This window comes from Saimiri boliviensis, chromosome 17, assembly GCF_048565385.1.
Source record: "Saimiri boliviensis isolate mSaiBol1 chromosome 17, mSaiBol1.pri, whole genome shotgun sequence".
In the NCBI taxonomy this organism is placed as follows: domain Eukaryota; kingdom Metazoa; phylum Chordata; class Mammalia; order Primates; family Cebidae; genus Saimiri; species Saimiri boliviensis.
Window position 1 is genome coordinate 46,357,734 of NC_133465.1, and position 15,602 is coordinate 46,373,335.

The window sequence follows — 15,602 nt, forward strand, 5'->3', positions numbered from 1 at the left end:
AATAGGCCCTGTTCGCAAGAGCTTACAATGGACCAAATCATGAGATAAATGGGTAAACAGGCAACTTCGAAGATAGGATCCATAGGCGCTACAGGATGGGTGTTCTGGGAGGACCCTCTGCAGGAGAATGAGTGGAAACCTTCACATACAGGCCATGCTTCCACCACATCATGCGTAGGTTACTACAAGAGCCTCCTGCTCCCACTCCAGTCCCGCTGCATTCTCCACACTGCAGCTGGAGTGATTTTTCCAGAATCGTGTCACTCTGGGGTCTGAACGTACCCATGGCTTCCCATTGAAATTTGGATGAAGTCCAGATGCCTCTATGGTTTCATCTGATCCTCCCTCTTCTTCTGCTCTGGCCACTCTGGCCATGCTTCTGTTTCTGGGACATGCCAGTCTTTTTCCCGCCGTGCTGGGATCTGTGCACCAGCTGCCTGCAGAGCTTCTTGTGATTGACTCCTTCACATCATTTGGGCATCAACTCAAATGTCACCTCTCTGAGAAGTCTTCAGTGACCACCTTCTTCAAAGGAGTCACCCCATTCCTGTATTGGTCACGTTTTTTATTTTCTATATTTTATGATGTTTCAACATCTTAAACACTTGCTGCCTGGGGAGAGAATGCCCCTCCTTGGGCTAGCCAATTTTGAGAGATAGCAAAGGGCTCAGCCAGGAGCATATCTTTCTTACACAAACGAGCCAATCCTGAGTCTAGAGCTCCAATCGTCTCTTTATCTAACTCACACAGCAAGCCATATTTCTCCTGCCCTACATCACCCAAGGGCCAGATCCCAGGCATGTTATAGACCAAAGCACACTGGAATTAATTCAAACCAGCCCATCTTAAGCTGCTTACCCTACCTTGCCTTGGCTTTCCTGTGGAAACCCCAATAAAGACTTTGGGCTAGGCTCTTTCTCCTCACTCCTTTTTGCCTCCCAGCCAACACTGGTGCTTTCTACGTGGTCTTTCACAGAATGACATGCTTCCTCCTCTGGGAAACATAAGTAATACAAATCTTTAGTGGCACCAGCCCCTCTGTGTTGTAATTCAGTTGTGCCTCTAAATTAAATCCCAGGTGTCATCTTAATATACAAGCTCCATGAAAGCAGGGCTAGTTTTTATTGATTTCCATATATTCATGGTCCCCTAGGACTGCAGTGGGCACTGTATTGATATCTGTTGACCAAACTAGTGGATAACAGACACCAGTCATCCTTTGCTCAAACTGATGTATCTATATTTTTCTACAAAGATTAAAGGAGAAATGGAGCAGAGTTGGAATTATTCCACACAAAACTATGAATACACAGTTTTTAGTTAATATTAGTAAGCATTCTCCAAGTGGCAGAGTGACAGGTATTTTAAAAGAACAAATCAGAAACGTTTACAGAGGTAAAGGTAAAGACAATAAAATATCAATTTCAATGGTATCCTCCACCTTCTCTTAGATTATCCCTATAATTGAATATACATCCACCATTTGGGCAGTTTTGTTACTTGTCCTGGTTTATGTGGATATAACTTTGAGCTTAGGTAAAGACAGATGCAATATTATAAGATTTGGTTTCCCTATAAAGTAAGACTTTATCTGGGGAAGACTTAATGTAAACACCTGAAAACCTCATAACTGCTGTGAGTAAACCCTTTAGTGAACCAAGAATTAGCAATGACAGCAGCATGTTATGAACTAAGCACGTTCCAAAGACTCCACCTCCTCATACCATCACCTAGGCTTCCACATAGGAATTTTGGAGGATCATAAATATTCAACCCACTGCATAGAATATGCAAATATCCAAGTTGATTAGGTGAAACAAAATTTTCGAAATTCAGAGTTACAACACCACAAGAGTTTGAGAGTTTCTGTTGCTCCACATCCTCACCTACATTTGATACAGGAAGACTTCTTGTATCAAATGGGAAGTGTGAAATGGAAGCTAACTGTGATTTTAATTTGCATTTCTCTGATTACTAATAAGGTTGGGTATATTTCATGTTTATTTAATGTATGGATTTCCTCTTCAGTGAGGAGCTTGTTCAAATTTTTGTGCCATTTTTATAGGACTGTCTGTTTTTATCCTTTATCCTCTTTTATGCTTCTCTTAATCTTATCTTCTATCCATCTATCTACCTACCTACCTAATTTTTTCTCTCTGTGCTGAAGTCTGGATAATTTTCTCAGTCTACTTTTCAATTTACTAATTCTCTCTCCCACTGTGTCTAATCTGCTATTGGATCTAAACATTGATATTTTAAATGTTATTTCTTACTTTTGTTATATCTAGAAGTTTATATTTGTTTTTAGTCAAATATCCTTAGTCATTCTTTATAGTGTTTTAGATTAGGCTCATGTTTTCAAAGTTTTTTTTATTTTTAAAAGCATGTTGATCATTTTTATGCTCTATATTTTAAAATTGTTTCTATTGGTTCTTGCTCATGGTACCTTGTTTCCTGTGTTTAGCAATTTCTGATTATCAACAGCTAATTTTCCTTAGAATTTTATTTATGAGAATCATTTGAAGCCTGGAATGATAGTGGATTTATCAAAAGAGAATTTGCATTTGCTTCTGTTAGGCCCTCAGGGAGGTACCAGTGGTTAGGAACCCTCTTAAAGTAAATTCCCAGCTTAAAGTTATTTTCATGCAGCCAGATATTGTGGATTTTGGCTATAACCCTATCCAAAGTTTGGCTTATAACCCTATATTGTCAGAGTTAGTTTTCCCTCTTCCTTTTACGCCAGTGGTTGAGACAGGCAATGTTCTTTGCAGTTCTCTGAATGGGGGATGAGTTTATTTCTAGTTCATGCTTATACTGCATGTATGGCTTTTTGGGGCTAACACCTATAAGGAAGGGTCTCTGTTTATATGCCCCATCTTAGACAGGTGCTACGTTTTATCTCCTGTCTTTCACACTCTGTGGTGTCATAAACACTGATCTCCAAGTTCACAGCTTCAGCAAATGTTCAAAGTGCAAGCCATCTTCAGATCTCTCCTTTTCTCTCTGGGTTCCCTAATTCACATGGTGTTTGGTCAGGGTTTTCCTTGTTATTACAGCTCATTAATGTGGAGTCCTAATTAGGGAAAGGGAGTCAGGCTGGAGGGATCAGGAAAAAAACAAAAAGACAAAGCAGATAAGCTACAAGTCTGCCTTTCTTCAAGGTCCAGGACTCATAGCCCTCCTGCACAAATAACTCACAATCTTCCTGCACCCAACTATCACTAGACACCTGCAAGTTAGGTCACCGCAAGCTTGGCATTATCAATACTACACAAAGCCCTCTTCAACAGACAGCATAAACACCATTCTACAAAATCTCCAGCAAGCCTTTCTTTGCGGTCAGCTTTGCTTCTGCTGATCCTGCTTGTTGTCTCCTCACAATGTATTTTTCTACTTTCTCTAATAAATCTGGCTTTTTTCTGAGACAAAGTCTTGCTCTGTAGTCCATGCTGGAGTGCAGTGTGTGATCTCAGCTCACTGCAACCTTCACCTCCGGATTCAAGTGATTCTCCTGACTCAGCCTCCTGAGTAGCTGCGACTACAGGTGCATGCCACCAAACCCGGCTAATTTTTGTATTTTTAGTAGAGATGGGGTTTTGCCGTGTAGACCAGGATGGTCTCAAACTCCTGACCTCAAGTGATCCACTTGCCTCAGCCTTCCAAGGGAGGGATTAAAGGCATGAGTCACCATGCCCAGGCAAGTCTGCCTTTTTAAATCTACTACTGTCTTGGTAAATTCTTTTACTAATGTGCCACCAGCCCAATCTTTGCTCCCTCATAACAATTAATGCTTAAAAAAACTTTTTTGAGACAGAGTCTCCTGGATTCAAGCAATTCTCCTGCCTCAGCCTCCTGAGTAGCTGGGATTACAGGCATGCAGCACCATGCCCAGCTGATTTTTGTATTTTTAGTACAGAAGGGGTTTCATCATGTTGGCCAGGCTGGTCTCGAACTCCTGACCTCAGGTGATCCACTTGCCTTAGCCTCCCAAAGTGCTGGGATTACAGGTGTGAACCATTGTGCTTTAAAAATGCTTTAAAAAATATTTTAAAAGAATTTATCCAGAGTTTTTAGTTGCTTCCAGTAGGAGAACCAGTTGAAAACAAGTCTCCTGTATCATCTCTTGATTCTCCTTTTTACCCCTGTGACTGTTCCTATTGATTGTTCTTCATAGATTTTCATTCCTCTACCTACTGCTTAAATGTTGGTATTTCCATTTTAGAACATGACTCCACTTCTTTTTCATTTTACATATGTACATCCTTATCACATCCATTCTCGTCAATATATTTTTTTCCTTCACTAAAGCTTACCAACTCTCTACTCTCTAATGGAGATAACTGGTAGTTCGTTCCAGATGAAGACTGGCCTCTGGTGTGATATCCCAGGCCCCTCACCTTGTAGGACACTAGGACACGGGGCCTTAGTCTTCCCAGTGAGCCTATTATGTTCCCTTTCTCTTCTCAGGGACAAGTCCGGGCCTCTCTACTTTTTTCCTTTGCCATTGGAGAAATATGAAAGGTCACTCAGGGGGCCTAGAGTCTCCTCATTCAGGCCAAGAATTTCACTCTTCAAAAACTCATCATTGGAACAATGACTGGGGACCAAGTTGGTGCAAGGTACAGGCTTTGCTGTATAATGGGAAGCTGGTCAGGGATGTGCAGCCTCGCTCTCCTTTCAAAAGCTTATAGACAAGTTAGGGAGAGGGAGACACCTGACTCATTGTAGCCGTGACCTTTCATAGTTTTAATTACCAACTTCAGTCTTACATGTTTCCAATACAAAATACTTGTTCTGGTTTTAGATGTGTATATTTATTCATTCACTGAACAAGTATTTAATGTGTATCTACCATATGCCAGACACTGTCTGGTTGCTGGAGATACGATGCTGAAGAGAATGGGCCATATGCCTGCCTTAGAAAGCTTACATTCTGGTGCAGGGTAAGGAACAACAAGTAAGAAACAAAATAAATAAACAAGATAATTGTAAGGTTTATTCACTGTAAGGTCTATTGCCGAGTTTAAAATGAGGAAACTGAGGCCTGCATGAGAACAATTAGATGCCAATTTATTCAGTTCCCGGGCGAGGTTCTATGGTCCAGGGAAAGGGGGTCAAAGAAGTTGTGCCTGACTTCTCGAAGGCGTGGGGATTATATAGGGAGGGAAGGCACTCTGATTGGCTGTGGAGAACAGGACGTGGACGTGGCAAGCTGCTATAGGTAGGTAGGCGGGATTTCCCGTGAACGGGCTGGACAGGGCAATATGCTATTGGGCAGGTCTTGGCGGGGCTTCTTTTAAATTTTGGCAGGGTTTTTCAACGGCTGGCTAGGTGCCAAGTGCAGAGTTTAGTGTCAAGTGCAGATCCTGGTGCTGAGTGCAGAGGGGATTTCCAATGGTGGGCTGGGTGCCGAGTGCAGTTTGGTGTTGAGTGCAGAGGTGGGCGTGGTGAAGCTAGATGCTGAGTGCAGATTCTGGTGATGTAATTTCAGGCATGGCGAGGGATGGGCGTGTCCGAACTCCCGGCAAGGCAACTGGCCTTACAATAATTTCAGGTGCTGGTGAGGGTCTTGAAGGAAGTAAGGCAGTGTGATGTATTAGTGACTTCTGCTAGAGTGGTCAGGGACAGCTCTTCTGAGGAGAACAGTCAAAGGGAATTAACCATCGGAAGATCTGGGGAAGAGCATTTCAGGGAGGGGGCACCCCTAATACAGAGGCTCTGAGGCAGGAATAAGCTGCTGTATCCAAGGAATAAGAGGAGGGCAATATTGTTAGGGCTGAGGGGGAATGTGAGGGTATAAAACATGAAAAGAGAGTTAAGCAGAACCAGGTCACATAGGGCTCTGCAGGCCATAGGGAAATATTTAAATTTAGTACTAGGTACATCAGGAATCCACTGGAGGAATTTTTTTTTTTTGGAACAGGGTCTCACTCTTTCACTCAGGCTAAGGTGCAATCACTGCCTACTGCAGCCTCAACCTCCTGGGCTCAAGCAATCCCACGGGAAGATTTTAAGAAAGGTGGCGGTGTATTCATCTTTCTTTTTCTCTGTATATAAATATATATATAAAGAGATTAACCATTGTGTGTGTGTATGTTTAAAGTCATCTTGATTAGAATACAATCAGTGATGTGCTGGGAAATGGGTAATAACCAGCTTTCAGAGGAGGAAGAATTTCTGATTTGTAGTGTTTGCAAATTTCTGCAAAAGTGTAAATACTTTCTCCATTGCTGACATCAAGCTACAAGTGATACCACTAAGTGAGGGCTTAGGAAGAGCTGTGCAGAAGAGGTTGTCATGAGATACTAACAGTTCTAGCACATGACTGGGTGTATTACACAACTTGCTAAAATTCAGCTTTGTAAGTTGTGCAGGTCTGTGAATTGTGACATGTATAGCTGCGTAAGGATTTAATCATCACTCTGGTAAATGAGTGTACTAGACCATTTTCATGCTGCTGATGAAGACTGGGAAGAAAAAGAGAGAGATTTAACTGGACTTACAGTTCCACATAACTAGGAGGCCTCAGAATCATGGCAGGAGGTGAAAGGCAATTCTTACATGGCTGTGGCAAGAAAAAATGAGGAATATGCAAAAGTGAAAACCCCTGATAAAACCATCAGATCTTTATTCACTACCATGAGAACAGTATGATGGAAACCGCCCCCATGATTCAAACGATCTCCCAGCGGGTCTCTCCCACAACATGTGGGAATTATGGGAGTACAATTCAAAATGAGATTTGGGTGGTGACACAGAGCCAAACCATACCAATGAGGGAGGATTTGATGATAGGTGGGGAAGATTGATACAGATCGCTTCAGCACTTAGGCAATTACAGAATAAAGTGGAATTTTCTCTGAGATTGTAATATTTTTATTTCACATAATGTAATGAAGGACATAATTAGGCATTTTGGCTCTAGTGGCCTGTGCTAAGATTGTATCAGAAGAAGGTAATAAAAACAATTCGGGGATAATTACAATATCCTTATTTTCAAGTGGAGCCTGAAACAAATTTTTTTGAATAGATTATAATATGGATAATCCATCCATACAGGATAGAGGGTCAACTAAGTAGCTAGAGGTAATATCTTATCTGAGGAAATTATGTTTTTAGTTACTCTAATTTATTTCCCTTTAGTAGAGATAAATCTTTCTTGGTCAACAGAGTTGTAAATATTTGCTACAAATTTGTAATAGAAGTGGATGGCTCTATTCCTATAATTTGGATTCTAAACTAGAATTTTTGCTATAACTTCTATTACATTTGGCATATTATTTAACATATATATCCAAGAGAAAGATGAGATTGAGAATTAATCTTTATAAATATTGGGTATTAAAAATAAGTATTAGCATTTATTGAATGCTTACCCCGTAAGTGCACTTTGCAACAACTTATTTGTTTAATCTACAATAACCATTTGAAAGAACTACTTTTATAATCTCCATTTACAGATGAAGAATCTGAAATGTATACATTTTAGTTATTATTAAAGGTAATAGGCTTCTTAGTATGTCAAAGTATGGCAGATTGGGGATTTAAATAAAAGTATTTCTATTCTTTCTGAATGTGTCTCAGTTTGAATTTTGGGTAATCCTTATGAAAAGCTATGAGAAAATCTATTATTTTAAAAGAGTTTTTATAAAAATAAAAGCTGTTAGGTGTTCACATATTTATACTGCACACATAAACATTCTGAAGAAAACACAACATCACCAATGACAACCTGCTAAAGAAGAGTTTTATTGAATACAAAGAGTTGACAACAGATTTCTGAAGGGTAATCAAATGAGTCATCATATCTGTGTGAGACATTCTTCCAGATGAATGGGGAGACACTGTTATTGATTGCCCAGAAAGAGAAAGTAACAGAAAGACAACAGGACAGACGTTTTTCTTAGAGGTGCTCATTTTTCTGGACAGGTACGTAATGTCTTTTCTTCTCAGGGGGTATGTGGCGTACGTTCTCTGTTGCATCTCAAATTAATTGCTTTGAGATTTCTCTTCCAATGAGTGGAGTCTGGTGGTTAGTATTTTGCTGCGCTGGTCTACCTCCTCAAGAACTTTCTTAACCACTATGGCTTTGGCTGAGTCTGAATATTAAAATTTAAAAGGAGATTTTATATGGTTAAAAAAAAGATGAATAAGAAATCATATAATTTAAAGGAATAACAGGATTTGCATATAGAGGTGAACTGTGCAGTAAGCACAAATACTTAGACTCATTTTTGGTAAATAACTTTGATTACTTGGTTAGGAAAAAACATGGTGACATGTTACTTTTTGAAATAATTAATTAATTAATTAGTTAATTTTTTTTAGATAGAGTCTTGCTCTGTTGCCCAGACTGGAGTGCAGAGGCGTGATTTCAGCTCACCCCAACCTCTGCCTCCCAGGTTCAAATGATTCTCCTGCCTCAGCCTCCTGAGTAGCTGAGACTACAGGTGCCCACCACCACGCCCTGCTAATTTTTGTATTTTTAGTAGAGACGGGATTTCACTATGTTGGTCAGGCTGTTCTCAAACTCCTGGCCTCGTGATCTAGCACATATCACTAACAGTAGACATCTAGCACACATGGATATCTACTACAGGTCTTTATTGGATCTATTCTTACCAAGCCATGGTAATACAAGAACAATCAAGCTTTTCATTTAAAAAATGAAGTAGCTGGGTATATATACCCAGAGGAATATAAAGCATTCTACCATAAAGACACATGCATGTGAATGTTCATTGCAGCACTATTCACAATAGCAAGAACAAGGAATCGACCTAAACGCCCATCTGTGACAGGCTGGATAAAGCCCTAAACACCATGGAATATTCTGCAGCCATGAAAAACAATGAGATCATGTCTTTTGCAGGAACATGGATGGAGCTGGAGGCTATCATGCTTAGTAAACTGATGCAGGATCAGAAAACCAAACTCTGCAAGTTCTCGCTTATAAATGGAAGCTAAATAATGAAAACTTATGAATACAAAGAAGGAAACAACAGACACTGGGTTCTACTTGAGGAGAAAGAGTGGAAAGAGGAAGAAGAGCAGAGAAGATAACTATTGGGTACTGGGGTTAATTCCTAGATGATGAAATAATATGTACAACGAACCTCCATGACATGTGTTTAACTATGTAACAAACTTTCCAGTATACCCCCAAACCTAAAATAAAAGTTAAAAAAAATTAAAAAGTAGCATAACATAACATTTCATTTCAATTACCTTTGACTTGACTTCCCACATTTCCAGATCCATAATCTTTAGATTTGTAACCTCCAGACTTACAGGCTCTGTGAAAACATTACAAAAGAGGGTGATTTAGAGAGAATCCCATCAATTCTAGATTCACCACGTGGTTTTCTTTAGCTCTTCGGTAGTTTCAACTGTGTAACCCAGTATTTGATTTGTAGCATCTGCCAGTTTTTGTAGAAGTATGAATACCTTCTCCATTGCTGATCTTAAGTTACCAAGTGACTAAGTGAGGAGTTAGGAAGAAATGTGCAGAAGAGGCTGTCACGAGATGGTAACAGCAGTTCTAACATGCCACTGGGTGTATTTATACAACTTATGTTAAAATTCACCCTTGCAAGTTGTGCAGGTTTATGAATTGTGACAAGTGTCTATAGCTGTGTAGGGACTTCTATTTGGAAGCATCATTCTAGTCGATGAGGGAGGATTTGATGACAGGTGGAGAAAGGTGGTGTAGATCGCTTCAGCAGTTAGACAATTACAAGATACTTTTTGTAAGTGGAGTTTTCTCTGAGATTGTAATGTTTTCATTCTGCTTCAGCATTAAGAAGTGATATATATATATATATATATATATATATATATATATATATATATATTTTTATGATTCCTTTTACATTAACATCAAGAATGGATAAAACAGTAACTGCCAAGGGAAGTGAGGCACAGAAGAACTTTCTGGGGTCATGAAAATGCTCTTCATTGTCAATTCAGGAAGCTTCCTGCTCCTAACAACCCTGAGCTCTAGATTCCCGGACCTGTGCCCTTGGGACTTTATCAGTGCTATGAAGACATGATTCTGTGAGTGCTGAGCTCCAGAAACCATTTCCAGAGTCGGAATCCTGGTCCACACATTGAAGCTCCGTTTAGCTTCCCTTCTGTTCTTTTCACTCTAGAAGTGATATTTTTAATTTTCATACCTGAAACTCAGTGCCTGCTGCACATTGGTCTGGGAAGATGTTAATTTGTATTTTGGCAGCCGAGTGTGTATTATATTCAATATTTAGCATTCGTGATAATAAATGCGTGCAGTCATAGTATGTCCACTTTCCAGTGGAAAGCGGGATCTAACTTGCAAGCAGATTTCAGTATATTACACCATTCATGTAAATTATTTTACCTACCCATCATCTCCTCCTATAAGGAGGCAGTAGGTCTCAATTTCTTTTTCCAGGTGGAGCTTGATGTCCAGGAGCTGCTCATACTCGAGCTTCTGGCCCTCGGTCTCGGTTCTGACCTGGTGCAGCTGCTCCTCCAGGGCCCCGATCTGAGCCTGGATCTGCGCCAGCTGCGCGCAGTAGTTACTCTCGGTCTCTGTCAAGGAGCACTCCAGGGAGTGTTTCTGTCAGGAAGCAATAAAGAGAACCTGAGATGGAGATGCAGATAAGCAAAAAGTTCTTTGATATATGGTTTTCTCCTGCCGTTAACTTAACGTTTTAGATTTCACATGGACATATAGACTCAGATACTGCTCAAAAATGAGCAAATCCTTCCTTTTGGTAAAACAGACCTAAAGGCATTCACGTTGTTTTAGCTGTCAGCTATACAATCCTATTCTTTCCTTACGTTTTAAGACAATTATAAAAAGATATATGGATATAGTTTCAACATTGTTAAAGTTTTTAAAACCAGCTGATAAGTATCTAACATGATGACCGAGGAGATGGTAAAAAAAATTGTTCTTTTCACCAGGCACGGTGGATGCCTGTGATCCTCGCACTTTGGGAGGCTGAGGCAGGCGAATCACGAGGTCAGGAGTCCAAGACCAGCCTGGCCAATATGGTGAAATCCCGATCCTACTAAAAATACAAAATGTAGCCGGCTGTGGTGGTGTGCCCCTGTAATCCCAGCCACTTGGGAGGCTGAGGCAGGAGAATTGCTTGAACTCGGGAGGCGGAGGTTGCAGTGAGCCAAGATCATGCCACTGCACTGCAGCCTGGGTGACAGAGTGAGACTCCATCTCAAAAAAAAAAAAAAAAAATTGTCCTTTTCTTACCGTGGCTAAGAGAGACTGAAGTTCAATTTCCAGGGTTTGAAGAGTGCGCTTCATTTCAGTCAGCTCGTTCCGGGCTGAGGTTGTGGCTCCGACATCCTCGGAGATCTGCTGCTGCAGCGAGGCGCTCTGAAACGACGCAAGAGAAGGAGCGAATCTTACTTTCGTGAATATCAGTCACACGCAAAGGGATTGTTCTCTGGACGAGAGTCACCTTCTCGTTGAACCAGGCCTCCGCGTCCCTGCGGTTCTGCTCTGCGAGGGCCTCGTACTCGGCTCGCATGTTGTTCAGCAGAACCGTGAGGTCCACCCCGGGGGCCGCGTTCATCTCCACGTTCACGTTGCCTCCGGCTGCGCACTGCAAAACTTGCATTTCCTAGAGGCAGAAAAGTGTTCAGCTCAGCTGTGCAGGGATCTCATGGAAAGTGTAGAAGGTTAGCTTTGGAAGGGCACTTAGAGTTTTCCCTTCCCAGGCTGTGCATTTCCTGCTCCCACCGCATGCGATACTTCCTGTACCGTTGACCTAATTCTCAAAGACAGTGATTTCAACCTTAGGAAGTTGCCTGTTTCATGCTGGAAGAGTTTTAATTGTTCCAGAGTTCCACATTAGAGTGAGCCAAACTCCGGCTCTTATGACTTAAACTCATCAGTTTCAGTTCTACTACTTAGAATGAGACTTAATTCCTTTTCCAAATGGAAGTTTTAAACATTTAAAATGAATGATCCCCCACGCTTATTCTATTCTCCACCTTTGTGGAATGGTCTTCATCCCACTAGGGGCTGGCTTTGATGCAGTCTCAATTCAGCTACAGCCTCAACACAGCCATGAACATGGTTGAAGGGCCGAGTTTGAATAATTCTGAACAATTGAAATGATTATAGATAGACAAATAAATAAGTGGTGTGTGTGTGTGTGTGTGCGTGTGCATGTGTGTGTGCGTGTGTGTACACCCTGCAGGGAAGAACATCACCCTCTGAAGAATCCCAGCTGTCTATTGAGTCTATTCAGGAACATTACAGTAAGTATCATGTTGGACTTTAGAGTCACACAAATCTCTGTGTGAATTTTGGTTCTGCCCTGTAGTGGCTGGTGAGTTTGGAAAAGTGGCTTAACCTCTTTAAATTTCTATTTACTTATTTGAAAATTGAGAATAATTAAAAATCCTTCTCTGAGTTGTTAAAAGAAGTCAAAGAACAAATAATAAGACCCCATGACACTGCCTCGCACTTAAATGCTAGATGAATGCTGGTTATTACGATTGTTATCATCATGGAAGCTGGAATTTATGTTGCAGTCAAAGTCTACATGTTATCCTGTCTGAACTGCATGCTGTTAGAATGTGTGAGTCAGTTCTAAGATTGTGAATGGCAGGCATCACTGTGAAGACTTTGTAAATTGGAATACCACTCATCAGCTTATGTCTGCTGCCAAAACTCTCCTCCCTGTTCATGAATTGGTCTTAATGATGGTAACTAAGGTTTTCATTCCTCCCTGCAATGAGTCCCTCAGCTCTTCCAGCCTTCTTTCCTTCTGGTTGACCCTACGTCTTCTCTATCTACAGATGTGGCTTTTATATCTGAGGATTTAGTGAAAACTTCCTGGTTTAAGCATAAAAATAAAAAGATAAAAAAAGATATATATATCTTTGATTTTTGTAATGCCTCACTTACAGGCAACCCCATATATATATATAATAAATTTTTGAGGAATTGCTTTTAATTCATCGAAAATTTATTATACACCAAGAGCTGTAACCATATTTGAATCCATGTAGTCAAATCAATGTGATTCAAGCAGTTATAAGGCAGGCTCATGACTAATCAAGTAGGAGTCTTAGCTTGATCTTCTGTTTTAAGCATTTGGCTTGATCATTTTTGGCTATTTTAAAATGTCAAATTTAGTTTCAAAGGATAAAGATTTTTCCCTTTTGGAAAACAGTGCCTCTGAAAGCAATCCTAAAGATGTAATTGCTGCAATCTAAAATTTGGAACTTAGTTTCCAACAATGACCACTCTGGAAGTTTATGATGAAGCATAATTTCTGGTATAATAGTTTAATTTCAGTCTCATTATTTTTATAGCCATACCTATTAAGAATATGTACTAGCGTTATGTATGTATACTTAATATGTGCATGAAGTAAATGTTTTAGTGTTTTAAATCTGCCACTGTCATACAGAAATTTAGATCTAGTTTTCTTAGGATATCCTTAAAGTATATTTACTTTATCTAATTCGATGTAATCTCCTAAGTGGATCATTTTAACTTACCTATAATTACCTAGCCAAGCACTGCTCTTACAACCCTGATTGGTCTGGAAAACATGATTCCTTTTTTTTTTCCCCATAGGAAACCTGATGAGAGAGCAAGGGTGAATGTGTACAAAGAATTTGACACTTAAAAAGACAGCTCAGCCCTCATGTCTTTCTGACAATGTGTCTTCAGCACCAGCTTTTTATAGGAGAGGTTAAGTATATGATCTAGCAAAATGTAGATGAGTAGCTCTTACCTCTTTATGGTTCTTTTTGAGGTAAGTCATCTCCTCACTCAGGGTCTCGTACTGAATCTCCAGATCTGTTCTGCACAGGGTTATTTCATCCAAAACTCTTCGTAACCCATTGACGTCAGCCTCTACGCTCTGGTGAAGAGCCAGCTCATTTTCATACCTTAAAGAGTGTTAATGATTTCCTAATTTGTCACATGGTTGACGACATAGTGGCTGATCTACAAATGCTAGAATTCTGGAATTTTGAAGATTTGGCCACAAGAGACATTTTCAAAGTTTGTTGTACAATAATCACTATAATAATTATTGTTTCCACTTTGAGGTATTTGACAGAAAAAGAAACTATGATATTGGGCCCTGGTTTTAATAGCAGTTCATGCTTTGTATTTAATAGTCAAAGCATAAAAAAGTAATAACATCCTGTTTATGTGAAATTCAAGTGTTTTATAATTTTGGAATAAGAGTTGGTAAATTTGACCTAATGCTTTGCATGAATTGCTGTGAATTCATTTCACTCTGGCAGTCTACTTACTTAAGTCTGAAATCGTCGGCTGTAAGCCTGGCATTATCAATCTGCAGCACAGCATTAGCGTTGCTAGTGGTGGAAGCGATGATCTAGAAACGGGAATTTGACTTTTTAAAGGCAGTTGATCACAATCGGTAAAGAACAAAAAGTATTTTTTATTTTAAAGAGCAGGAAATGGAAAAAAATCAAAGTTAATAATAGATATGAAATGGAGACATTTTTATTATGAAGTAAACCAGTTGAATCTACTTAATGCTTATTTCCAATGCTAAATTGGAATTCTTTTTAAGAAATCACAAGTAGGAATAATAAATGTTTTTAGAATTTAATGAAGAAAGGAAAATTTAAAAATAAAGGTACGTGAAAATGATTGGGAAGTATGATTTCTTACCTGGTTTTTAAGATCATCAATTATTGGGAAATATCTGCTATAGTCATGATCAAGACCACGGCAAGAGCCAGGTCCAAATTTCTCGTACCAGCCCTTGATCTTCTGCTCCAGGTCAGCGTTGGCCTCTTCCAGAGCACGCACATTGTCCAGGTAGGACGCCAGGCGGTCATTAAGGTTCTGCATGGTCACCTTCTCGTTGCCAGAAAGGAGCCCCCCCTCATTCACAGTGAAGCCAGCACAGGGATTGCCTCCCGCTGCGTTTCCTCCTGATGAGCTGCCTCCAAAGGCACAAGAGAAGCCACTTCCAATCCCTGAAATGCCACTAGCATTTCCAGCCCCAAAGCTGGTTCCACCACCAGAAAGCCTAAGTGATCCTGTGTTGGCACGAGAACAGGATCTCCTGGATCCACTGGAAAGTCGAAGAGACATGGTATCAGGGCAAATGCGTTGCAGAGCTGTATTTGTGAAAGCGAAGATGGAGTGCCTTCTTGCCTAAGTGGTTTTGTTTGCCTTTTTATAGACAAGTCCCAAGTGTGTTCTGAATGAAATTCTGCCTACATAAAGTAAAACATGGCTTGCCAGTGTCAGCAAGTTGCCATAATTGGGTGATTTTTTCTAATTAGTAACTCACTTTGCTAGGCTCATTCCTGTAGGAGGGCACTTGCCCTCAGGTTGGTGGTTATCTGAGAAATGGGTCTGGGTGGAGCTATGTCAGGTTCATTATTACCTTTTTAAATGATGAATGAGTCATTCTTCACTTCCTTCCTTAGAAGATAATAAACCTCATCAGCTCATTAAAGAATAGGAATTTGGTATCATGGTTTTGGGCTATTATGCCAAGGTAGGTTATGATGTTTCTGAGACTTTTTCGGCTTTTATTTTCACAAGTTTTTCCGCATACGTAGAGAATAGAACTGTAATCATTATTTTC

General features: G+C 40.1%; 1 protein-coding gene across 1 annotated transcript; it reads right to left on the reverse strand.

Moving 5' to 3' along the window:
* Window positions 1-7,730: 7,730 nt before the first annotated feature.
* Window positions 7,731-15,172, reverse strand: KRT25 (keratin 25). The gene is made up of 8 exons (XM_003942810.3): window positions 14,672-15,172; window positions 14,287-14,369; window positions 13,758-13,914; window positions 11,463-11,624; window positions 11,252-11,377; window positions 10,380-10,597; window positions 9,229-9,296; window positions 7,731-8,099 (listed from the first exon to the last, which is right to left on the reverse strand). Exons 1-8 carry the CDS (start codon window positions 15,098-15,100, stop codon window positions 7,990-7,992), a joined length of 1,353 nt encoding a protein of 450 aa, XP_003942859.1. The 5' UTR covers window positions 15,101-15,172; the 3' UTR covers window positions 7,731-7,989.
* Window positions 15,173-15,602: the final 430 nt, after the last annotated feature.